The sequence below is a fragment of the Narcine bancroftii genome, chromosome 9, assembly GCF_036971445.1.
Source record: "Narcine bancroftii isolate sNarBan1 chromosome 9, sNarBan1.hap1, whole genome shotgun sequence".
NCBI lineage: Eukaryota > Metazoa > Chordata > Chondrichthyes > Torpediniformes > Narcinidae > Narcine > Narcine bancroftii.
The window spans coordinates 96,355,279-96,382,377 of record NC_091477.1 but is presented as its reverse complement, the minus strand read 5'-3'; the positions used below and the strand labels follow the sequence as shown (position 1 = coordinate 96,382,377).

Genomic DNA, 27,099 nt, shown 5'->3' with positions numbered 1-27,099 from the left:
TGATTGTCATTGAGGAGGAGGCGTTGTTCCTGATTCATACTGACTGTGGTCTTCCAATGAGGAAGTTCAGGATCCAGTTGCAGAGAGAGATACACTCTGTAATATTTCTCTCTTGTTTTATCCACATCTATTTACACATACATACTGGACACACAACATAACCTCACTTGTCAGGTAGGCGCAGCAGCAACTGCATTTCCTGAGAAGACTGAGGTGGGTAAGGCTATCGAGACCATCCTGGCCAACTGCATCACAATGGAGTACGGTTGCTGAAGAGCATTGGCTCACAGGGCAATTCATAGGACCAAAGAAGTGGCAGTGAGGATCACTGGGGTCTCCCTTGCACCTGCCCCCCACCCCCATACACGATCTGTCAGGATGATTGACTGAAGAGGGCTTGCAAAATCTTTCAGGACCCCCACCACCCTGCCCACAGCATCATCCAGCTACTCCTGTCAGGAAAGAGATACAGAGCCACAACCACTAGGCTGAGAAACAGCTTCCTCCCACGGGCAGTGATACTGCTGAACAGCTAATGAACTGCTCGTACAAACTGCCCAAGACTCCTCTATTTACAATGCAACTCCGATTATCCGAAATGGTCAGGACTGGGCCTAGGTCAGATAAATGGGTTTTTTTTTCTCAGAGAATTGGTCATTTTTTAAAAAACAGCCCAGTAGCAACAGCAAATCATGTGTGTCAATGTTTAAACAACAAGGGAAAGCTATTTAAGCATTAAAATAATGTTTAATTCTCACTAAAAAAATGCTAGCCACCACTGATCACAGAGATCTCCCAACCGCAGTCGAACCCAATGCTGCCGCGGATCCCAAAGGAAGCTTACCGGGCTGGTGGAACACTCACTGGTGAGTCAGTGGGCTCCTGTGACCCCGATCACCAGAGTTCCTGACGTTGGAGTCCCAACTCCAAATCCTTCCCTAGGCCTACCACACACCAGGAGTCCCACAAGCGTGTTCAGTAGTAGGCTGAGGAGAAGGTTCAGAGTCGGCATCAGGGAGCTCCACTGTGCCAAGGAGGGAGGGAAGGACGGAAAGGGTGAAGGAGAGCCAATGAGTCCGAGGTCCTGCTCCTGCCCAAGAGGCTGCTCTCCTTGATCCTGGGACAAGGGATTCTTCCAACCACTTGCGGCTGGGAGACAGTGGCACGCAGTTTGAGAGGGAGAGTTGGGGAGAAAAAGTCAATAGGGGAAGGTAAAGAAGAAATGGAAAGAAAGAGGGGAGGGAGTTACCTGAAACAAGGACAATCGTCATTCTAATTTCATGTCGGGTGAATTTTTTCATTCTGTGAGGTCAGTTCAGCTCCGAAAACATTTCAGATAAATGAGGATTTCTATTTGTTTCTGATATCCTCATTTATCCAAAAAAATCATTTAAAAATCAGATAAATGAGTATTTTGGAGAATCTGATTTTGGATAATCAGGGTTGTACTGCAATTAACAATATTATTTATTTTTATATATGTATATATGTATTGCATACATATCATTTGTCTGTATGTATGTTTGCATATATTTGCATAGAGGACTGAAGAGCATTGTTTCGTTGTTTGTACTTATACAAATAGATGATAATGAACTTGAGCTTGACAAAAGCTGGAAAATACTCCACTATTGGATTCCTTAGGCAGCGTTGGACTTCTCCATATGTTTTACTAATGTGGGAATCCTAAACTTCCTGATGGTTATATGCCAAAATATCTTAATAAATCTGGGATTTTTAAAATTAGGCCAGTTTAGTTTATTAATTAATAATTGCGAGCAGTGAAAGCTGATAAACAATGATTCAAGATTTAAGGAAAGATAGAGATCCATTTCTGACTAGAGATATAATTCGAACTGGAATGAACAAGCCATTCACAGTTACTCTCCAATACTTTGTCAATACAGATCTACTTTAAACAGAGTTAAATGGCTACTCCAGCAGCAAATTGTGTAATTACACATCTAAGTAGACCATAATTAAATATTGATGCTGAATAACTTCTGTGCTTCTACATCCTGTGTGTAATTACTACTGTTAATTTTGAAAAGATAACTGTAAACATCTAAATTTGTTCATTAAATCAAGAAATTAAAAGAGTATAATTTATACTTTGATCTCTATTTTCCTGGATTCTATTAGTGATGTGCCAATTCCATATTTAATTGCTAGTTTCTATTGGTTCTCAGAGCAATTCCATCAGTCTCATTCCCCTACTTTTTAACCTGTTGACCCATTCCCTCCCAGCCACCAAACCCCCGTGACTGAGACTTCAGCTATCTACATTAATGGAGTTTATCATAGCTAACAAACCTACTAATAAGCACATCTTTTGCATTTTGTAAAGAAGTTGAGGCATCTGGGAAAACCCACACAGTAACACGGAGAATGGGGAAACCCGATAGATCATAGCACTGGACATTGGGATCAAACCTGAGTTTTGCGGCGTCAGTTCTACATCCATTGCATGACATTTTGAAATCAAATAATTTTAAAAGATATCATCCAAAAGATATTCTATGAAAGAAACTAATTATTTAAAAGAACAATAAAATATATTGAATTTAAAAGTACGATAAACTTCAAAAATACCAAGGAATGTTTACATACATGTATGCTTCATTGCAGATCCAAGGACCAAAAATGAAACAGTAATACTGACAGTGATAAAGATCTCTGTAAACCAGGCCACCCACGTAAATTTTCTGTACTGTTCCATTATTATCTATTAAGAAAGAAAAAAAAGAATCAGATACTAATTTGTTCCATGAGAAAAGGACAGCACCATTTTTGGTCTTGAGACCTCATGTATTCTAATTATTGTCATTTTACTACAACTCGAGGAAGCATCACAATCTTGCAAAGCTCCTACTTCACTACATCAGAGGTACAGGGTAGAAGCTCTGGGGGGGAGGGGGGTAGGTGTTGGGGTTGGAAGGCTGATCACTTTCTATAGTGTAGCTGCGAGACTCAATTGATATTAAAGAGCTTTCCTGATGTTAGAATAATCAATTTATTTGAACCTGCATATCAAATCGAGACAATTGTTGAAAACCATGATCTGAATTGCTAAGGTATTCATCATGTCCCTCTTTTCACTGTCCAGATGAAGTCCCAAATGGCCATAGCCTTCTCTGCCACATGAAAGCACTCTGCAGCCTTGTTGCCTGTTCAGGCCTAGTATCTACCTAGACGGAGGGAAAAAGGTAAAAACCCTAAGCCAGAAATTCCAATGGATCCAAAAATCAAATATGGACTTGATGACCTGCCTCACAAAGCCACAGGTAGCAATTTACATTTGTGGTGGGACCTTGTTAAGATGATTCAGCACATTTATTAATTTTTATTTTTATTTTCATGACATGTTTATTTAATAAAAAAAATTGAACTTTGCAATCTATGCTGGGACTCCAGTGCAATAACTGATTCATATTAGAACATAGAACACTGCAGCACAGTACAGGCCCTTCAGCCCTTAATGTTGTGCTGACCCATATATTCATTTAAAAATACTAAGCCTTCTATTTTACTTCTCCATGTGCCTAATAGACTCTTAAATATCCCGAATCTTTCAGACTCCACCAACATCCCTGGCAGGGCATTCTAGGCACCCACAACTATCTGCGTTAAAAAAAAAACTACCCTTGATGTTTCCCCTAAACTTTCCTCCCTTCACTTTGTAAATACTGTATGTCCTCTGGTGTTTGCTATTCCGGCCCTGGTAAAAAGGCACTGGTTGTCCACCCTATCTATGGCTCTTATAATCTTGTAGACTCTATTAAGTCTCCTCTCATCCTTCTACACGCCAAAGAGAAAAGTCCCAGCTCTGCTAACCTTGCCTCATAAGACTTATTTTCCAATCCAGGCCACATCCTGATAAATCTCCTCTGGACCCACTCCATAGCTTCCACATCCTTCCTATAATGACGTGACCAGAACTAAACACAATACTCCAAGTGTCGTATCACCAGTGATTTGTAGAGTTGCAACATGACCTCTCGACTCTTGAAACTCTATCCCCCAATTAATGAAGCCCAACATCCCATAGGCCTTCTTAACTATCCTATCAACCTGTATGGAGACCTTGAGGGTTTTGGACCCCAAAGTTCCTCTGTTTGTCCCCACTCTTAAGTAACTGTGCATTAACCCTGTACTTAGCCTTTTGATTTGTCCTTCCAAAATGCATCACTTCACACCTCACCGTAATGGCTGTCAAATTTGTACATCTCCCTGGGCAACTCCTTTGACTGAAAGGAAATGCCAACTTTCCCTTACGATGACAAACCTTTTTAAATCTGTTTCAAATGCACTCCACATCAACAACTTTGTAGCAGAGAGAGTGGACAGCACCAAGTTCCTTGGAATTCACTTAATTAGTGACCTATCGTGGACACTCAACATCTCCTCACTTGTCAGGAAGGTGCAACAGTAACTGCACTTCCTGAGAAGACAGACAAGAGCAAGGCTACCAGCCATCATCCTGCCAAGCTTCTATATGAGCTCTATCAAGAGCATCCTGGCCGGCTGCATCACAGTGTGATATGGTTGCTTCAGAGAATTACTGGAGTCCCCCTCACCCCCCCCCTCCATTGACGTGATCTACTGGGATCGTTGTCTGAAGAGGGTGCGCAAAATCATTGCGGACCCTTCCATCCCGGACACGGGATCCATCAGCTGCTCTCATTGGGGAAGAGATACAAGAGTATCAGAGCCAACACAACCATGGGCAGTGAAAGTGCTGAATGACCAAAGGAACTGCTTACACTGACCATCCAAGACTCTCATTTGTACCAAACAATATTTATTTACTATAGATAAAATAGTTGTCCTGCATATGCATTATTTTTCTGTATGTGTGTTATGTCTGGTCGTGAGTCTCCATGTTTTGCACCAAGGACTGGAGAAGGCTGTTTTGTCGGGTTGTCCTTGATTCATCAGAGGACAATAAACTTGACTAATTTTTATTTCATGATGTCAATAGACTTTAAAACAAGACCAGGAATTTCACAAACCATGGGATAGTCTAATAATGATGTAGATTTGCCCTTTTTAAATGATTAGCTATTTCCAACTGCAATGTTTAAATGTGAAATAAAAGATCCAAGTATGCTTCAAAGAAGACATTAGAAAAACTGACCGTGAATAACAAAGTAATAGCTGTGACTAAAAACTTCTTCACAGGGATGTGTTTTGTGATGGTTTTTAAAGAAAGCAGGATTTCAGACAGCTAACAGGTTTTTTTTAAACCTAAAAGTGTTTGGACAAGTGTTGACATGATCTTTTTAATACTATCGGCACTTGCGCCTTGATGGTGTCTAAAGTGCATCTCAAGCATTTTAGTCATGGGCAGAAAGTATATTTCTGTCCTTATTCAGATACAGGGCTACTACCACCACATCATGATAATAAACATTAATCCAATACTTTCCTTTGTACAGATCTGTGATATTAAAAAAAGGTAATAATAGCACATAATGTCCAATTAAATAAAATTGAGTGACTGCCAGGGCAGGAGCAAAGCATTTTCTGTCACAGGAAACAAATGACAGCAAACAAGACAAATCATTTCGGATCATGTAGTGAAAAAATGCTAGGATTGAAGAAACACTAATAAAACAGCCCCATAAACTCAGTTACAAATAAGACAGATAATTTAAATTAACTTCCTCTGGGGGGAAAAAAAACGACCATTTTCCCAGACTAATTTTAGATACTGCAAAAGAGAATTATAGGATAGAAAAATAATCTTGAATACTATTGCATCAGTGGATTAAATATCAATTTTATGCTCACTATAATTAAATGTTATTGTAAGACAGTACTGTATTCAACAGAATTAATTGAATGAGTGCAGCATTAGTATGAACCTGCTTTAATTTGTGCGTGTAGTTTTATTTATTGCATCAGTGTTCAACATTCAGACAAGCTATTGAAACACATCAAATTTAGGGCCTCGAGTAACAAGGAGTTAATATAAGCAGAGCTGTCATCTTCACCCCCCCAAAAAATCCACGTTTTTTCAACACAGCTATAAAATGAAGCAGTTGTGTATGATTTTCAATACGTCATCTTTCATCTGGGCATCCACTAACCAGAGAGCATTAACATCGTCTCTGGTTTCCGTTAAACAGCCCCTCCCCCAAATCTTCATCCCCCTTGTCTCATTTCCTTTAGTTGTGACTCACTCTCTCTTCCCTTTTCCCTCCATCTCCAATTCACAGAATCAAAATCAATTTTCACATTTCCTCTTATCATATCCAATTAATAACTTTTATTTCTTGGTCCTCACTCTTCCCCCTTCCATTTTTCTACCTTTCTCTCGGTCTTTATTGAGAAGCCAGTCTGCTTTTTGCCTATACCTTGAAGAAGGGCTCAGGCCCAAAATGTCAGTAATATATCTTTCCCTCCTATGGACGCTGCGAGACCAGCTGAGTTCCTCCAGTATTTACTGTGTGTTTTTACTGTGTCATTTTCATCTGCTTCAGTTAATGAGCTTGAGGCCAATACTGCAGTTTAGCAATAGGGGGCACTCACACTCTGTGCATCTCCTCAAAACTATTTAAAGAAAACATTTGGAAATGCAAGTAGGTCAGATATTTTCACAATAGGCTGATCCATATGATTTTTCTTAAGAATGATATAACCAAATAAATTGAAGGTAATAGATCACCAGATACATAATTATAATGGGATCAGTGCAGATTGATTAAAAATAATTTCTTTCATTGTAAGAAAATATGAAAACAATGAAAAAGATGCAGATGCTGAAAATCCAAAATATAAACTGAATGTTCAAAATACACAGGACAGGTTCTGCAGAGGAGCAAAAATCATCAACTGCATTTAAATTTGAGATCTTTTGATAATGGGAGAATCAGGTTTATGGGATATGGCAGGAGAGGTAGAAGACAAGATATGACCTAATTTAATGATGGGCTCTTAAGTCCTTAATGCTTGAACCAGAAAATGTGGCGAATTCCAGTTCCGTTCCAAAGAACTGGATCCAAAACAAAATTTTGATGGTCTCCTCCAAAGGGGGACCGGGTGTGGAAGTATTGCTTATGCACCCCAGAATTTGGCTCAACCACCATTCATGTGTCAAAGTAGTTTTCATTTCATATATGGTACCCAAACGTACATGGACTACATACTGAAGTTATAAGCTGCATGTACAGTTTTGGAGGGTTTAAGTAAGAAAAAGAGTATGGGAACTTTACTAGGATTATTAAGGAAGAGGGAAAAAAAGGGAAGAAATGAAAAAAGGTCAGTGGAATGCAAAAGCAGAAGGCAGGAAAATCAAGGGGAGATTCAAACAAGGCCACAGTTCCACAGTACCAGATAATGTGCATTTGCAGGGGGATCAAACTTGGAAACAGTAATACCGGACAACAACTTTTTTCAAAAGGTTTTCTACCTGTTTAAAAAAAAATTGGGTATCAACTTCAAGCTGAACACAAAGATAATTTCAGATTTGTTGAATCACATAGGAAGTTGGAGAAACATTAAATTAACTTTCATTGAATTTTGTACATTTAATCACATAATTTAATCAATGCTGACACATTGTGTTAAATCAACGGAGTTAAAAATGTTTTTCCCTTGATTTTCGTTTGTGCTCAGGATCTGATGCCTCTTGGGTCAGTGTCCAACAACAATTGATGGGTGTCAGTTTCCCTGCTACTGCTTTTGTATGCTCACAATGTCCTAGTGAAACCTTTCACCATGCTCGTTACGGACTGTGCCAAAATCAGTAGGGAAGAAGTCCAAGTGAAAATGCAAAAAATGAATTTCCAATGACACGTCACACTTCATGCATTAAGTAGACTTAAAGTATGACAATAATTCACAACAATAGGTTATATCTAAAAAAAACAGTACACAATAGGAACATTCTAAGATGATTTTTGTGATCTGCTGCCCAAAATCCATAAAATACACCCAAAAGTGATCAGGAAGAAAATCTTCATTGCCCAGAGAAATCAGGAGTAATTCATCTGTTGGGAAGGAAAAGATGCTGGGGTAAGACAGTTAATGAGAGATGAAGGGAGTACATTTGTAAAATATGATATTGACTCCAAGGATGTTGAACCCATTTAGATACAGATTTAAAAAAAGGGGAAAGAACACACTGGTAGGAAGGTTCACTTTGAATGGAAGGGTACAAAGCAACAAGCAATGGGAGCACTTGAAAAGGGTACCTACAAAAAGTTAATTCCTAGCGCCCATTTGAGTTAGTTTTCCAGAGCAAGTTGGTGATCTATATCAATATTTTTGGTGCACACTTTAGACATGGTTTACTCTACAGTGAATCTCATAACATCGTAAGATTTAAAACTAAAATTAGAGAGAATTTATGAAGTCTAGAGCAAATTAGGAGACAAAAAAAAAATCAGGAATAATAAGTAGCTTTGGATTCCATGAAACTCCATGATAACACCACCATAATTAATGTTTAATTGAGTAATGAATCATATTTAAACTACTCTGCACACATCATTTTCCAGCTACCCCAGTTGGGGAACAAATACAGGAGTATCAGAGTCAGAGCTACCAGGCTAAGAAACAGCTTCTTCCCAAGGGCAGTGAGACTACTGAATCATGGATGAACAGCTCATACAAAGAAATGACTCTTATTCATGAAAGTTTCTTTAATCTGAATTAGGACATTATTTTGAAGAAACAGAGTATACCTCCATATTATGGAAGGATGGCACTCATAGAAAACTGTTCACATCATAATTGTCTCTAATGCAAAGCTCTGACAACATTGAAAATTTGGTTGTTACTTTCACATTTACCATTTACTTATTTTTGAAACACACAAATTCCATGAGCCGTATCTCAAACTCTTTAGTCACATTTCAAGTATTCCATAGGGCGAGATTTTGTTATCTCAATTGCTGTAAAACAGAGATGTATTGTACAGTGAACATACACAATTGCCTTCGTTCATATGAACATGTAAATAGTTGTCTGTAAAAATGATTGAGAAGTTACAATAGTAATGACACAGGATACCATTGTCCCAATTAAAGATAGTTAATGATACTTGATCAAGCTGCTTAATAACCTGACATGGTTCACATTGGCTCACAAATTTTAGTTGGGCTTTCTTTGAAATTCCTTTAAATATCATCTTATGAAGGATATTTTGTTCCATTTATTTTAAATTTGTTGATGTTTCTGATAAAATAAATGTATTTTTCCCAAACATTAATATTTGTATTTTACACGTTAATTTATGATTGCTGATGAAGTTAATAATTTAGTTACATTATAACTAATGCCTTAATTACTTGTTTGTCATTACGGCAGAAATGATTTTAAGAATGCTGAAAGTCTAATAACAAGATTTTCAGTTTTTTTATGTTTATGAAGTTGAACTTTCTTTTCTCAATCCATTCATTTATAGAAGAGACTGATAACTTTATTGTCTTTAATTGGCATCAAATTCCTCAAACATTACAAGCAGTCAAACCTACTAACATGGCCTTTAATTATTTGGATGAAAACAACAATAACAGTGAGAAGAATATTTTACCCAATGTCTTAGGAGACAATATATAAACTATACTTGTGCATCTCCAAGAATCCATCACTTTTTCCAGAAGATCATAAGGTGACAAAGCCATTCAGCTCATTGAGTCTGCTCTGACTTACAAAGATATTATTCCTCTCAAACCTATTTACTTGCCTTTCCCCATCAACTTTAATGTCCTTATTCTCAAAAAGCTATCAACTTTAAATCTAGCCAAGAACCAACTCCACAACCATTTGTGCCAAAGAATTCCAGGGATTCACCATTTTCTGGCAGAAGAAATTTCTCTGTTCTTAAAGGCCGCCCTCTTATTTTGAGCTGTGTCCTCTGGTCCTAGACTCTCCCACTATTGGAAGCATCTCCTCATCCACTTTATCCAGTCCCTACAATATTTAGTAGGTGTTACAGGTTATATTATTATGGTTATGGATAAATATGTCTTTAAAAGAGATAGATTGTGGGGGTTTAGTGTAGGTCACTTCACAGGGTAACACTTCGCAAAAGACATCTCATTTAAAATGCAAGAGCTTTGCTGAAGGTAGACGTTGAGGTTCCGGTTGATTTTGCAGAGACAATGAAACTGCTTTGGAAAGAACTTCAAAAGAAGGTGCAAATGGAACAGAGTCCAGGCTCAAGTACTGATAAGACCTTTCAAAGATTGGGTTTGGAGCCTTGAGAGAGGTCATTTAGTTTTTACAAGCAGAGAGGAAAAACAAACAAACAGGATTCTTCTCTCAAAGAGAGAGAGAGAGAGAATTCAATTCTACAGTCACAGTTGTGGCTGCAAAATGGCAAGCTTGTTGGAAAACCCCATTTTTGAAGATGGATTGTGTTCTGAGTTCAGCTTGTTCAAAACCCCTGTAGTCCTTACAAGAGGAAATGCCTGGCTAGAATGTTTCTCCTGAAATAAGGGAAACAAGAGGATCTCTGTGGTGACCTGGAGGAGGAGGTTATACTTTGGAAAACCCATGATGGGGCAAGTTTCTTTGGCAAGACACTGAAGTGACTGATTGGAGGAAATCAGTTTGTCCAACAAACAACAAATATCTCTCTGAAACCAATGAGAACCTTCCTGAATGGTAGCCATTTACCTTTAAATATCAGAGCCTAGAGAAGATATATAAATGTTAAATTCTGTTCACAGTAAAAAAAAATAGCCTGATACAGGTGAACTTGGAGAAATGAATGATTGGACTGTGAAACAAAGAACTTTCCTGAACATATACACATTACATACATGTGAGCTCAGAATTAGAAGGGGACTAAGTTAAGTTAATAGAAATAAGTTAAAATTTGATCTTGTTTTTATGTTTAAAGAAAATTAAAAGCAATTTTTGTTTAAGTAATCATTGTCTTGGTGCATTTCTATTGCTGCTGGGTTTTGGAGTCCTCTGGGCTCATAACAAAGGTTTTAATGAGATTGCCCATTATCCTTTTAAACTCCAGCGAGTAGAGGCCCAGAGCCATCATATGCACTTCATATCTTAATTCTCTCATCCTCAGGATCAGTCTCATAAATCTCCTCTTGACCCTCTCCAGTGTCAGCACATATGAAGCCCAAAACTGCTCACAATACTCCAAATGTAGTCTGACCAATGCATAAACATCCTTGCTTTTATATTCTAGTCCTCTCGAAATGAATGCAAACATTGGATTTTCCTTCCTTATGACCAACTTAACCTGAAAGTTCATCTTTAGGGCATCCTGCATTAGGATTCCCAAGTGCATTTGTTCCTCCACTTTCCAAATTCTCCCTCCATTTAGAAGATGGTCTGCTTCTTTATTTCCTCTACCAAATTGCATGACCATAGACTTCCCTACTCTGTATTCCATCTATCATGTCTTTGCCTATTCTCCCAATCTATCAAAGTCCATTTGCAGATGTCTTGCTCCCTCTTCTTCGTATCCTTGCCACCTATCTTTGTATCATCCAAATTATTAACCTATATGTGAAAAGTAGCGAATCCGACACTGAGCACTACAGAACACCATTGGTGACTGGCAGTCAGCAGAAAAGGCCCCTTTTATTCACATTCTTTGCCTTTTGCCTGTCAGCCAATCTTTTATCTGTGCTGTAATACATTGGATGCCTATCTTAATTAGCAGCCTCATGTGGGGCACCTTGTCAAAGGCTTCAAGTGAACAGTGATCAGAAATCATGTCCATCACTGCACTTTCCATTTTCCATTGGAAAATCCAAGTAAACATAATGCTTCTCCATTATCTATCCTGCTTGTTAATTTTTTATCTTTATAGAACAAACTGCTATTTCATATTTGCAATCCCCTTTCCTTTCTCTTACCCATCCCTCTCTATGTGTACAATTACAGCTCATAACTCTAGAATTTCAATTATGTAGGGCATAATATTTGTGTATAACAAGAATAGAGAGTGGAGTAAAATAAACTGCTTTCTGAGAACATCAGATCTTCCTTGCATGTGCAGGAACAATGTGGCTATACAACAGTGAGAAAGGTTATGTATATATTCAGTAGTTAGCGCAGCCTACCTGGAAACAATGCATACACAATAAAACTAATGCCAGAGACTTAGGATAAGAACATGGTAATAACTATTCATCCATCATTTAAATTGTCATTATGTTGAAACTCTCATTACAGAAATAATAATATTTTATAGTATTTTCTCATATCCTCAAAGGTTCAACTCTCAGGAAAGAACAAATACATAAAAGTTGGCTAATAAACAAAGCGAGAGCCAGAAATAAAGGACATTGGACAACTGCTGTAGCAGTAAAAAAAAACGTAATATTTGATACCAAGGTTGCCTGACAAAAATTTCAAAGACAAAGACTTTTTTGTTGTTGCTTTCATTATATTTTTCTGAAAATGTAATTTTCCATGTAATAGAGTGCAAACAGGTAAGTAAAACCTGATAATCTTTTGATCAGATTAGTACTCCTGTATCTAATAGTAATGTATTCCATGTTGACTTGTGGGCATCATCTAAAGCTGAGGCCACACACAAGCCTCGTTAAGAAATAGAAGTATTATAACCATATAACCATTTACGGAGTGGAAACAGGCCATCTCGGCCTTTCAAGTCCGCAACAGTTCACTAGAAGAATTCCACTAGCTCAAACCTCCCGCTCACCGCCAATAAACCTCCAACCCCTTCACCTCCATGTACACATACTTTCTCTTGTCGTTCACACTTCCATTTCTGAAAGGCACAGTTAAGTGTAGTGGTTAGCACAATGCTGTTACAGCATTGGCGATCATGGACTGAAGTTTAAATCCAGCGCTGTCTGTAAGTAGTTTGTACATCCTTACCATGTCTGCATGGGTTTTCCCCTGGGGGCTCTGGTTTCCTCTCACCACTCAAAACATACTTGTGGGGGGAGGGGGTTGGGTGTAATTGGGTAGCACGGACTTGAGGGGCCAAAGGGCCTGTTACCATGATATCTGTCTAAATTTAAATTTAATTTAAAATTTACAATTAAATTTAAAATAAAAAAAATTAAAATTGTAAACCCTGTTGATTATAAACATATGTTTGACTTCAATAAGAAGTAAATAATGAAATGGTAATGAGTGAATGTCAGGGGTGCCCAAACAGCAGCTCATGAGCCACGTGTGGCCTTGACTATAATGTGCAGCTCATGGAAATACCGTATATGCTGTTGTGTAGGACAATCCTTGAAGCTTAAAATTTTCACCTTAAAATTGGGATGTCCTATACGCAGTGTCTAAAATTCTTACCTTGACGATGAAGTTGCAACACCACTGCCATCTTTTTGTCAGTTCCAATGCAACCTCGCTGGTTAGTTATTGGAAGACTTTGTATGTTGGACTATATTAAACTCAAGCCACTTAATCATTAGTTATTTGCGAAGTCCCAGTGCTCCTCCACAGGTTCCATCTGCCCGGTCCAACTACGGTCAGCTCTGTACAGGCTTTAAACAGCCTGTTACAGGAGCCGACTGTCATTTATTTTAAAATATCTAAATAAAAATTGAAACCTTAAAATCATAATTTGTTATTAAAATGTTGTGATTTGCTATTAACAGTATCCTCTGGTCAGCTGTAAGTTCCAGAAATGGTGGTGGGGGGGGGGAGTTGGGAGTCATCTTATACAAAGGGTATCGCTCAAAACCAACATTTTAGGTGGAAATTCTGGGGCTGTCCTATACAATGGTATGCTGGCTGAGATAGGAATCGTACAAGACACTGCTCACTATGGTAGTTTTAGTGGTCGTGGCTTGTGATCGTGTGACTGTTGCAACTCTCAAACATCAGAAGTTTATCATATGTGGCTCTTACGTTAAGCAGGTTTGGCCACTCCTGTAATATATAATCATTTGAGAGAATTCAGTCTTTCTTAAAAACATCCAGACTTTATTTAGGGAGTTTAAAGCTTGTCTCACTAACCGGACTGACTTCATTGAGGGAGCCTCTGGAATCTGCTGGGCAAAAACTGTGTTTGCTAAAATAGCACAAAACTATTAACTCATGTGGATTACAAAACAATTAATACTGTGCATATATATAACAAGCTGAATTACATAAATACCCAGTAATTGTTATTCATGAGATTAAATCTGTTGAAAAATGAATCAGCACTGTGGATCATTCATAGAAATAATCTAAAGAATGTTTTACAATTGACAACGTACAGCAGATGGTAATTCAGACAAAGCAATACACCAGCAACCAAACAAAATTAGATGAATAACTTGTGTGCCAGATGTCACTGTATAAGGACAAATGGAGTGCATGGTATTTGGGATCTGGGAATACTAATCATGTAACCAAGAGAAGGAAAAAGATTAAACAGAGATGAGTACAATCGTCAACGACTTATTAAGTACTCACAAACAGTATCAGGAGACCATGAGGAAAATAGTTTTAAGTAATACAGTCACTGCCAAGTATTACAGATAAAGAGAATATGCTAAGGAGAGCCAATTCTGCATTTTATTTGTTCAGAGGGATACAATTCCAAACACTGAAAGCATTGGTTAGGTTAATTGAAAATGGTTGCTGCAGCAGGATTATTAATAAGCTTACAGAATCCACAATGGGTTTTGGGTGCTCTGTTCAGTAAGACCTGTGAGGGAAGGAAGATGATAAGGGGGGGAAAAAAACCTAAAGTGCTCTGGATCTGTCACGACCCGGAAATCATTCTCTCTATCTCAACCGTCAACTGGCTTCACTGAATCCTGTTAGCACTCTCAGTGGTCAGCTACCTCCATGATGAGAGTCTTTGACTTACCCAATGCCAGCCAGCTGCCTCTTTCCGCCTATTTTATGCAGGCAGCTAGTCAGTGAGATATTAACATCTGCTGAGCCCTGTCACGGGCACATTGGCTGAAAGGCTATCGGCCCCACCAGGGAGTTAAAATCCACTCTCATCATATCTAAACTAGGCAATTTATCATTCACTTTGAATTTGACCTTGACTTCTACTGCAGCAAACATTTTGGAAAGTACATTGCTTCACAATAGATTTTAAGTTAGGAAAAACAGCATATTTAAAATTGTTATATCAGTATGAAAGATTACAATTCTGATAAACAGCTGAAAATCAAATTATAGACATTTGAAAAAAAGATGGGATAAGGATAATTATTTCATCACCTTATCTTGCTTCTGATTGTGAGGAGATACTGTGAGCACGAGTCGCGATTGGATCTTTTTTTTTAAAAAAGGGCATCTTTATTTGGGGAAATAATACAGGATATTGCTCAGAATAGTAAATGTACATTTGCATCCAAAAAAGGGTAAAACAAGCCAATTTCAGATAACCCAATCTCAGATTTACTTGATCCATCTCTGGCCACACTTCCCCTTCTTAATCTCTCTGTCTCCATCTCAGTAGACAAACTTGCTCGAGTTTAACATAATCCTACATACAAAGTCTTCCAATATAACAGAAAACAAGTCATATCGTATACATATCACAAAGTAATATAAATGTAATTTTAAAAAATCCATCCATTTGTTGATTTAACATTCTTAAAAATAATTCTGGATCGAAACCAATTGAGTTACATTATTACCAATCATTATATCATTAATGATAATGATCTAGGACAACCATAATTAAACCCATAAATAATAAATTAATTTTAAAAAGGAAACAAAAAACCAACTTTCTAGAAACTTCTTTTTTAAAAACAAACCTTCCAACTCCCATAACGACTATACTTTTTCACACCCAGTCCCCTGCAAGGATTCTATTCCTTTCTCTCAATTTCTCCATCATATCCTACTCCCAAGATCTTCCAGTCAAGATCATACAATATGTCCACCATCAACTCAACTCCTATCTGCAACTCCTCCATTTCACACACACCTCTCCTGGATGCAACAAAAAGAGGATTCCCCTTGTCCTCACCTACCACCCCAGCAGCCTCTGCAATATCCGTCACCAGCAACATGATCCCACCACCACACACATCTTCTCCTCTCCTCTCTGACTTCCTTAGGGACCATTCCTTGCATGACTCCTTTGTTCACTCATCCCTTCCCATTAATCACCCCCTTGGCACCTTTCCCTGTGACCTCAAGAAGAGCCACATTTTCACCCACACATTACTATCCAGGGCCCCAAACAGTCCTTCCAAGTGAAGCAACACTTCACTTGTGAATCTGTGGGAGTCATCTACTGCATCCTGTGTTCCCATCGTAGCCTTTTTTAAGTCGGAGAGACTGGACTCAGACTAGGAAATTGCTTCACTCTATTGGCATCAATAACAGGGATCTCCCAGTGGCCAAATTTCCATTCTGCACCATACTCCCACACCAACATATCTGTCTATGGCCTCATGCACTGCCAAACCGAGGCCACCCAAAAATTGGAGAAGCAAGACCTAATATTCTGTCGGGACACTCTCCATCCGGATGGCATTAACAGGAACTTCTCTGGTTTCTGCGGGACTACTCCCCATCGCTGTCTCCAGCTCTTCATCCTCCTCCCCCCGTTTGCTGTTGTGCCCTCCCTCTGCCCTTCCCCCACTGTTTTATTCAGGGATCTGAGTACATTTTTCTAACAACTTGATGAAGGCTCAAGCTCAAAATGTGGGTTATGTCTTTGATGTATAAAGTGTGCTGTTGATCTGCTGAGATTCTCCAGCATTGTGTTTTTACTTCAATCACGGCACTTCAATCCTGGTGGTGGGATCGTGTTGTAGGTGACGATATTGCAGAGACTGCTAGGGTGGTAAGCGAGGACAAGAGGAATCCTGTTTTTGTTGCATCCAGGGACAGAGGGGGCCAGAACAGATGTGTGGGAAATGGAGGCAATGCGGGTAGAGGTTAAAATATAAAAGACTTTTTTATTTTACTCCCTCTCTCCTCTCTTAACCAATTTCAGAACCTGTCAAAGTGTTAAGTGAATTCCCATCGTGGGTGTGAGACAGCAAGCATCAAGATGAGTGCTTTCAGGTCTCTTGAGGAAGGTTTGATGCTTCACTGCTTCTAAATTAAACTACATATTTTCTGCTTAATGAAGATGTCTAGGTGCTGAACCTGAAGGCAAAGACCTGAGCAGATTGTATTCTTAAAATTGTGTGTTTGTTTTCCAATTGAATGAAGTCTGCAATGTCAGAGTTAATACAGGTTTGAAACTGACCAGCCAGTGATATAATACAATGATAGAATCTGCACTGCAGAAAAATCATAAAATATTTACTTCATTGTACTGCCTTGCAATGTGACATACTTGTCACTATTTTTTGATTGTGCCTCCAAAGTACACTCTAATGTTTTTTTTTAAAATCTTCTGCATCTAACTAAACAACTACATTTATCCATTATTTGAAAAAAAACCTGTGATGTTCCTACTTTGGATGAACATCTTTAAACTGCCCTACAAGATGTCGAAATCGACGCTTCCTTCAACAAGTACCAAAGAAAACCAGGATAACGAGTTCAAATGACCAGCGACTGGTTGTTTTGACATCAACCATCATGAAGTGCTTTGAAAAGTTGGTCAAGGCTGAAATCAACTCCATCTGACCAGTGAGCCTTGATCCCATTCAATTTCCCTGCTGGCCACAACAGGTCCATAGTAGACACCATCTCCAGAATACATGGACGCCAAGGATACCTATTAGATACCTGTTCATAAACAACAGACTGCCTTCAATTCCATAGGCCTGAACAAACTCATTTCCAAACCTCAGGATCTAAACCTCAGTGATCCCCGTCCCTGCAACTGGATACTTGACTTCCTGTCTAACAGACTGCTATCAGTGAACATGGACAACCACATCACCATGATCGCACTTAGCACTGGTGCTTCTCAAGGATGTGCACTCAAGTCCCCTATTATATTCTCTCTACACCCAACCACCATACAGCTAAATATCGTTCGAACTTCAACTTCAAATTGGCTGACAAAGCCACAGTAGTAGAAGGGCCATCAAATAATGATGATTATGGAATACAGAAAAGAGACAAAGTCTAGTGGTATGGTGTCAAGGTGACAATCTCTCTCTCTCTGTCAATAAGACAAAGGAGATGATTATTGACTTTAGAAGTGGGGGCATAATCCACACCCCTATTAGTATTAATGGCAAAGAGGTGGATAGCTTTAAATAGAGAGTCATAAAATATCTCCAATAACATTGACCTGGGACAAGCAGGTTGACGTGACAGTCAAGAAAGTGCACCAGCTCCTCTATGAGGAGACCGAGGAAGTTTGGCACTTACCCTTGTCCCTCAACCATTGAAAGCAGACTTGTTGAGGGCATCACAGTGTGGTATGGGAGCTGCTCTACTCAAGATCGGGACAAGTTATTGAACGTAGTGAATGTAGCTCGGAAAATCACACAAACTTCCCTCCTATCTAAATCTCTCACTGCCTAGGAAACACAGCCAACTTACTGGAAGACACATTGGACTCAAACACACTCTCTATTCCCTCCTCCTATTGGGGAGAAGGCTAAAGAGTGTGAATGCATGGGCCAATATGCTTAAATATAATTTCTTCCCTGCAGATATCAAGCTCCAGAATGAGCCCCATAATTCTGCGTTTGGTGCCATAGCAAACAGGCTATTTAGCCCTTCTAGACTGTGCCAAATCATTCCACTAGTCCCACTGACCTGCACCCATTCCATAACCCTACAGACCTCTCCCATCTATGTATCTATCCAATTTATTCTTAAAACTTGAGTGAGCCTACATTTAACAGTCAGATGGGAGCTTGTTCCACACTCCCACCACTCTCTGAGTGAAGAAGTTCCCCCTAAACCTTACCCCTTTCACTAAAGCCATGTCCTCCCATATTAATCACTCCTAATCTAAGTGCAAAGAACCTACTTGCATTTAGACTGTCTATACTTCTCATAATTTTGTAAACCTCTATCAAATCTCCCCTCATTCTTCTACGCTCCAAGGAATAAAGTCCTAACCTGTTTAATCTTTCCCTGTAACTCAACTTCTGAAGTCCCGGCCACATCCTAGTAAATCTTCCCAACATTCTTTCAATCTTCAATAGTTTGGTGACTAGAACTGCACATAATACTCTAAATTTGGCCCCATCAATGTCTTATACAACCTCATCATAACATCCCTGTACTCAATACTTTGATTTATGAAGGCCAAGATGTCAAAAGCTTTCTTTCCACCCTATCTACCTGTGACACCACTTTCAGGGAAGTATGTACCTGTATTCTCAGATCCTTTTGTTCCTCCAGACCCCTCAGGGCCCTACCATTTACTATGTATATCCTACCTTGGTTTGTCCTTCCAAAATGCAACACAGCAACACTGCTAAAGGCAGAGCTGCTGAAATAAATGCTGACACACCAAGCAAGCAAACCAGTAACTGCCGTTTATTCAAACCACACATGTTCATTTTTAGGGGAGGCCACAGACTCACGGGAGTAATATCATAATGCTGCTGGGAAGCCTGGCCATTCCCCTGGCAATGCACTCCAACAGCCTGGAACTTCTGCACGTGGTGGGAAAAGCCCCTGTGCCCTGCCATGCTGGCTGTTCGCTACGGCGATTCAGCCTGTCGTGTGTGGGGTTGACCTGGCCCACTACACCACCTCACACTTGTCTGCATTAAATACCATCTTTTATTTTCTGGCCCATTTTTCCAGTTGGTCCAGATCCCGCTACAAGCTTTGAAAGCCTTCCTTGCTGTCCTCAAAACCTCTAATCTTAGTGTTCTTGCTGATCCAATTTCCCACATTTTGTCAGAGATAACCTGGCAGTCTGCTTGCAGAAGAACCCTTCTCATTATACTAGGTATTTTGCGACAGATAAACTAAACTGTACAGAGTGAATGATGGGAATGAACTGGCATGGAGTTAAAATAATCATCCAAGACCAATCACTATATACCAATTTCATTCTCACCTTCTGCATTTAACCTAGTTTTTAATATATCAGACTGCAGGCTTATGGCAGTTTGTTGAGTTCAACAAAACTTGCACAGTGAATACTTTGTCATTCATATGGTTTCATTAAGTTTTATTGAATGATTTTTAAGATTTTTATTTTGAGGATTTTGAGGATTACACTCCTGACAACAAAGCACTATGTTAATGCTCAGCACATAGAAAAGATTTTGCTAGTCAAAATCCTATCTGGCTTCACCGTGTCAGAGCCCATTCAATAAATAAAGTATGGGGGATTACTGTAGGAGCTCACAATACGGTGTGACTACCCCCTCTTGAATCCTGATCCATAACTTGAAGACAACCAGATGACTGCTTCAAACTGTTGCCAAGCAGTTAATGCTTAAGTGAACAAAATCTTGATTGCAGCTAAGAATGATATCGGTGACCATATTGGTGCACAGCTGGTACCTGTGATGTTTCACTGGTTCCTTGCACTTGCTTGAAAGGGGCTAACGAGGTAGAGATAATACGGTGACCTTCGCACTTCTAGGCACAAATGTGTAGAAAATTACCTTGGTCCCAGTGATTTCTGGAACGCTCCTTAACAGCCTCATTGAAAAAAAGGTGCCTTTTCTGACAGAACATTAACATGAAAAATCCTTCAGGGCTAATATGTTGTGGTGTGCTCTGCTCATTCCTCCTCCTCCCATTTCAATACTGATCCTCCCCTTCCAATAAAGAGCAAAGAACATGCTCATTATCTCATAATTCTTATGGTAGCTAAGCATTTCCTCATATGCTCACAAATCCTCAGAGTGTCAGAGGCACGTTACTTTTGTCCTTAAACAATGCAAACAAAAATTCTCCAAAAGCCATAAAAAGCCAACAAACAATAAAGATTTTCCCCAGACTGACAGCTCAAAGGAAAGTGCTTCTACTGACAACAGGTACTGCACTTTTATCTTCCATGAACTACTCCTGGGAATGCTAATCATGCCATTTCCATGGTATTCAAGGTTATTTCAATGTATTGTAATGAGCTCCCTGCAGTAGGAGCACATTCACTGTCAAATGACCCAAGAACTTACTGTTTGTTAAAAGGCAGAAGCCAGTGCAAATGGGATCTGCCCCAATTTGGAGTCCTTTGATTATAATTACCTTAAAAGTTAAAGAATTATTGGAAACACAGAACAAAATCAGGACAAAATTTATCTGGAGAGAGTGGATGGTTTAGATAGTTTCTAAACAAATGCAAAAGACAAAGGAGGAAAAACCCAACACCCAACCCCAACCCACCAATTTTCCCTTGCCTGTCCCGCATTGGACATGTCAGCCACAAACGAGCCTGCAGCTGACGTGGACATTGCCCCTCCATAAATCTTTGTCCGCGAAGCCAAGCCAAAGAAGAAGAAACAAATGCTATGTTTATGACAATTTGAAGAGGATAATGAAATAGAAAATATTTAAGTATTCGCCTATTGCATTTATCTTCATTCTGCAAAAGATTAACTTTATCCTTGATAGCAACACTAAGGTAAACAGTTTTTGCTTTATGACAAATAGGTTAATTACAATACAGACAGAAAAGGAAATCTTATATTTCAGTACATCCCCTCAGACATTCTAAAGGACCATTTTTAAATAATAAACATACAATGACGAACACTGCAGCTGAGAATTTGAAGCCTTCAAGTAGATCAAATTTAACTTGGTTGGAAGTCAAACTCCATGGAATAGTTTCCTGCCAGATCTGATTTGGGAAGTTCATTATTTGCTAGAAATGTAATCCCGCATATCCAGGGTTCAACAAAAAGATGGGCATTCCAAGTCTATGATTGAAATAACGTTCATTTAAACAAGGCCTTTTTGTTATTTTAGTTGTTGACAAGCAGATGGGGGAAGGTAGGTCAGCTCATTCAAGTGCAGTTTGAACCGGCTCAGAAAGTTGTGGGTGAAACACCAATGTCAGCAGCCAGGAGGGCTGGAAGATGATGTCATTTCTGCCCCGCGGCGCGCAGGAGGGGGTTACTGAGAGGAATGTTTAAAACGCACACATGTGTGAACAAGTAAAAAGTTTTCCAACTGGATACCACTCGAGTCAGACTCCTCCTTTCTCTCGCTGCGACATAGCACGACTACAATATCAAGTCAACATGTGACCAACAAGGTATAGAGGCATGAGCCCCTTTTCAGATTACACAAGCTGCCACTGATCAATGAGCCCTTCCCCATGCATTGATCATGACTACGACTCTCTTCAATCACTATTCATCACTACTGCCCTTCCCAAATTCAGTGAATGATACTCACCTTTTCTGATCTCACAAATCCCCATCCCTGCTATTTTCCTCTCCCATTTTCAGACAGATATACATGACATGACTGATTACATTCTACATAATCCCAGCTATCTCAACTTTACAATCAGGTCCTTAAACACTCCTTATAAATTGATCAAACTTCTGGCCCCTTTCCACAAATTTCCTGAATCTTTCATGGAGGTAGTTTGTATGTTACTCCAGATTCCAGCGTCTGCAGCCTCTCCATCATAGTGGTTGAGAGTACTGATTACATGCTTGCAGCTTGCTGGTTCAATGAAATTCAGGGCAGCCTTTCTTCAATAAAGGCACAACATTAGCCACTGTCTAATTTTAAAACATCTCGCATGTAGCTAATAAGGATGACAATATCCCTGCCAGGTCCCTGCAATTTCCACCTCAGCTTCCAACAAAGTCCTTGGATACACTTGGTTAGACCATGTTATGCAGTTTAAGACTTCCAGCATCCCTTCTGTAATGGAGATTTTCTTCAAGTCATCACTGTTTAGCTCCACAAGTTTCCCAGCATCTATGGCTTTCTCCACAATAAATATATATGAGAAACATGCGTTTAGGACCATCTCCCATGGTTCCTGATCCTTCAAGGGACTTATTCTCTCCCTAGTTAACCTTTTGCTCTGAATATGCTTGTAAAATCTCTTCAGGTTCTCCTTCATCTTATCTGCCAAAGCAATTTCATGTTCTCTTTGTCTTCTTGAATTCCCTATGGAATGTTCCCTACATCTTGACCTTGCCTGACAAATCTGTTGAAATTCTTTGAGGAAGTAATGAGCAGGATCAATAAAGTTTTTTTAGTTTTAGTTTTTCCAGTAGGTCTTTGACAAGGTGCCCTACTTTAGGCTGCAAAACAAGATAGGAGCCCATGATACTACCACAAAAGTACAGATAGAAGATTGGCAGAAGGCAGAGTGGAAATAAAGGGGGGCTTTTCTGGTTGTTTTCCATTGACTAGCTGTGTTCCGCAGAGGCCAGAGTTGGGTCTGGTTCTTTTCATGTAATGTTAATGATTTGGATGATGGAATTGATGACTTTGTGGGTGATACAAAGACCGTTGGAGGGGTAGGTAGTGTTGAGGAAGCAGGCAGTCTACAGAGTGACTTGGACAGATTGGGAGAATGGGCAAAATGGCAGATAGAATATAATGTAGGGAAATACAGAGCCCTCCATCATGTTTGGGACAAAGACACTTTTTTTCCTTTATTTGCTTCTGTGCTCCATATATTAAAAATTGTAATCAAATGTATTTGAAGTGCATATTCCATATTTTGTTCAAGGCTTTTATATACATTCTGGTTTGACCATGACCATGTAGAAATTAAAGTATTTTTTCACATATTGTCCTTTCATTTCAGGGCACCATAACTTGGCTTCACAGGTGCTTGTGATTATTCATGCATTTTCAATAGCTTCAATGGTGCATGTATGAGGGAGGTAGGTTTGTTTCGAAGTCTTTGATCACCTTTGGAGCCTGTAGTTGCCGTTTTTCAACAGAGTTGTACCAATGAAAGTCAAAGAGTCATTGAGGCATCATCCAAAACTTAGGATTACCAAAATCAATTGTTTGGAACCTCATTAAGAAGAAAGAGCATACTGGTGAGCTCATAATGAAAAAATATCTCTAAAGATATGTCCGACAGATCAGAAACACTCTTCAGGAAGCAGGTTTACTCTTACCAATCTTTCCCTTCACTGTCGTGGGAACATGTTTGCCTCTGAACTCTCATTATCTCCTTTTTAAAAGCCTTCCACTTGCTATAAGTCCCTGGACCTACAAAAGTATCTCCCAGCCAATCGCAGCAAGCTGTTGACTCATACCATGAAAATTTGGCCTAAACTCTTTCATATCTAAATTGATGACAACATTAACTTAGAAAATTACTTTCTGGTAAAAATAGATTGCCCAAATTCACCCCCAATTCAGCAATCACAATGTCACATATTACCTTGCAATGTTTAAATGATCCCCACCAGGATTCTGTGCTGACCATAGCCTTTCTCAATAAAAGGTGGGGCAAATTATGACATTCAATTACTTCCTTGCAAGACCTCAAGAATGTTTTAAAATTAAACTAAAGATACTTCACAATGATTAGAAAATAATATTTTCTGAAAACAATGTTTTTAAATCCTCAATCCCAAGATCAGCCCAGAAGTGACGCTATAGAAGAAAAAGCCGCTTTTATGGATCTAACAATCACTATAGCATGGATTTTTATTTTTCCTGACTTGAGTTGCTGTCAAGTGTCAATGAAGAGCAATCACGTGATGTCATTGAGCAAATTGAGAAACCATTTACTGTAATTGAACCTTCTCACAGTCAACAACCAAGAAATAAAATACTGTGACTTTTCAATAACATTGCAAACATTTTACTGATAGCTTATGCACGAGGATAAGATAAAAGCTTAAACATCTTGAAATTTACAAGAATAATTCAAATTAATTTTCATGATTATGGAAAAATGATCTTTATTAAATAAACATCATCTGTGCTTTTTGCAGGTTAGAAGTTGTTCAGCAGCAATAATGATTCAGAATGCCATTTAACCATTTCAGTCACACCTCATTCACCAGGGCATAACATATTCAAAGTCTTTTTATAGACTGAATACTTTATTTACAGATGACAGATACGGAACAGACTCGATGGGCCTAGTGGCCTGCTTCTGTTCCTTTGTGTTGTGATCTTGTCTTGTGAACTTGTTAATTCACTGCTTTCTGATTGCCCTGGAAAAGGCTGCAACAGGGGATCCAGTAGAAGGGCAGTGAATGACTATTAACAACTGCTGAACTTCCAGGTTTAATTACACCTCTGCAGACTGCATGGAAAAGTGATGGATTGAAGTGTAGTTTGTCAAGAATACTTACACAATGAATGATACTGGAGCAGCAGAAAGACAAATGGATGTACATCAAGGCTTAGCTCAAGTATAACTAAAACTAATCCTTTCTGTAATGGACCTTGATTCAAAAACTCAATACAACATAGTCAAATTAGCAGGTTGCAAATGAAGGACCTTCAGCTCCATCCCTGGATTCTAGATCAAGTCTGCTCCTGGAGCAGAGTCAGATATGCTGGGCCCTGACCTCTGTTCAGGTGCAGAGATCTGGTACAAACTGACTGACAGAGTTCCACATTGGCAGCTCTCTGTTCTGTTTTTTTTTGGGGAAAATTTTATTTATTAGTATCTTTCATACATTTCAAACTAACTTGCAATATCATTACATAAGAAATATTAAATAATTTTCAATTTTCACACCCCCCACCATCCCTAATCCCTACAGATAGAAGAAAAAGATGGAAAAAAAGAAAAGAACACATTTATCGTAATCATTATAAACCACATTAATAATACCATAATACATTTCTTGATCAAAGTACCATATTTTCGGCGGGGGGGGGGGGGGGGGGGGAGGGGGGATTGGATTAGAAGGTCTGGATTAGTCTATATTCTTAAATCTCATATATGGCTCCCAAATTTAAAGTCAGAAAAGAAGTACCAATTTTAAAACATTTGTTTCGAATATGGAAAAGGGTACATGTGGAAAGAGGTATAAGGAATTATCAGTTGGCTCAATTGACTTTAAAACAAAATCAACTTCTTCCGTTTACAATGAATTATTCTTTATTTGACAATTGGTATGAAAAAGGTATACAGAAAATATGAGATTGTTTTAGAAGTTCAATTTTTATGAGATGTGATCAATTAAAGGAGAAATATTGGATATTACAAAATACAATATTTGTATATTATCAAATATGATCATATTTGAAGAAGAAAAAAGGAATGGATGAGACTTCTGGAACACAGTCAGTTTGAATATGTTATAACAGATACCTTTATTATTCAAATATTTATAATTATTATGTATAATAAATTACAAGAAATAAAGGAAAATAAAGATTTGTATAAAATTAACTTGAAGTGGGAACAGGATTTAAATATACAAACTCAAGAAGAAATATGGATGAAACTGTAGAAACAACAAGCAGGGAGATAGTCTTTTCCAGCATTGTCAATGCTTCGGGAGAATAGGTTGGGGGGTAAGAGGTTTCGAGCTGGGACTGGATGGAGGAAGTTTGCGGGAGAGAAAGGGTAAAGGGGATAGAGACAAAAGGAATGGAAGAATTAAAAACATGGGAAACATGATCCAGAGTATAAGTGAGTTCAGTCAGCAAGAAGGAGGGTGGGGTTAAGGGGAAAAAACACCCAGTGTCATTAAACAAAATCTTCGTCCAGTCACCAATAAGATTTCATTTCAGCTTGTTTATCTCTCTCCCTCTCTTAGCTAACATTGCTGAAACATCTATCCTTATACTAATAAATTACTTTATATCTAAAATGTGTGTATTCCCATCTGTTAAACCACATAAATAACCATGGCCTACCTCCTTATTTATATATCAATTTATTTTATCCACCTACATACCACATCTATTTTACTGATATTGCTTTACACCTTTCTATATCAATGCATGTGTTTGTATGCAGTCTGTGTTACCCAAATAAACTATTAAAATGTTGTTCTGGCAAGTTCAGAAGGGGACAAAGCTATGTGCAAGCAACCATTGGAGGTAAAGATGTACTATCCGTGTTTCAGGCCTGCGCCCTTCCTCAAGTTATCTTTACCTCCTGAGGGTACGACGAGACTGGCTGAGTTCCTCCAGCATTTCTGTGTTTTACCACTGTCACAGTTTCGGACAAAGGGAGGGGGCTATGGGGGGGGGGGGGCAAGGTTGGGGGTGGGGCTTACTAAAGCTCAACTAGGGCCTGGGTGGTAGTTAATCCACCAATGATCAACAGGCTTAAAAGACTGTTTCATCCCTACACCCATCAGGATACTGAATGAAGCCCACAACGACCCTTGTATGGCACTAAATTATACTTTTTCTTTGTAGCTC

General features: G+C 38.9%; 1 protein-coding gene across 1 annotated transcript in view; it reads right to left on the bottom strand.

Annotated features, from left to right (window-relative positions):
• The window catches only part of LOC138742472 (uncharacterized), a 250,679-nt gene that overhangs the window by 23,634 nt on the left and 199,946 nt on the right, over window positions 1–27,099 (bottom strand). The window contains exon 14 of the mRNA XM_069896948.1: window positions 2,611–2,725. Coding sequence (XP_069753049.1) covers window positions 2,611–2,725 — 115 coding nt within the window. The remainder of the gene's footprint in view (window positions 1–2,610; window positions 2,726–27,099) is intronic.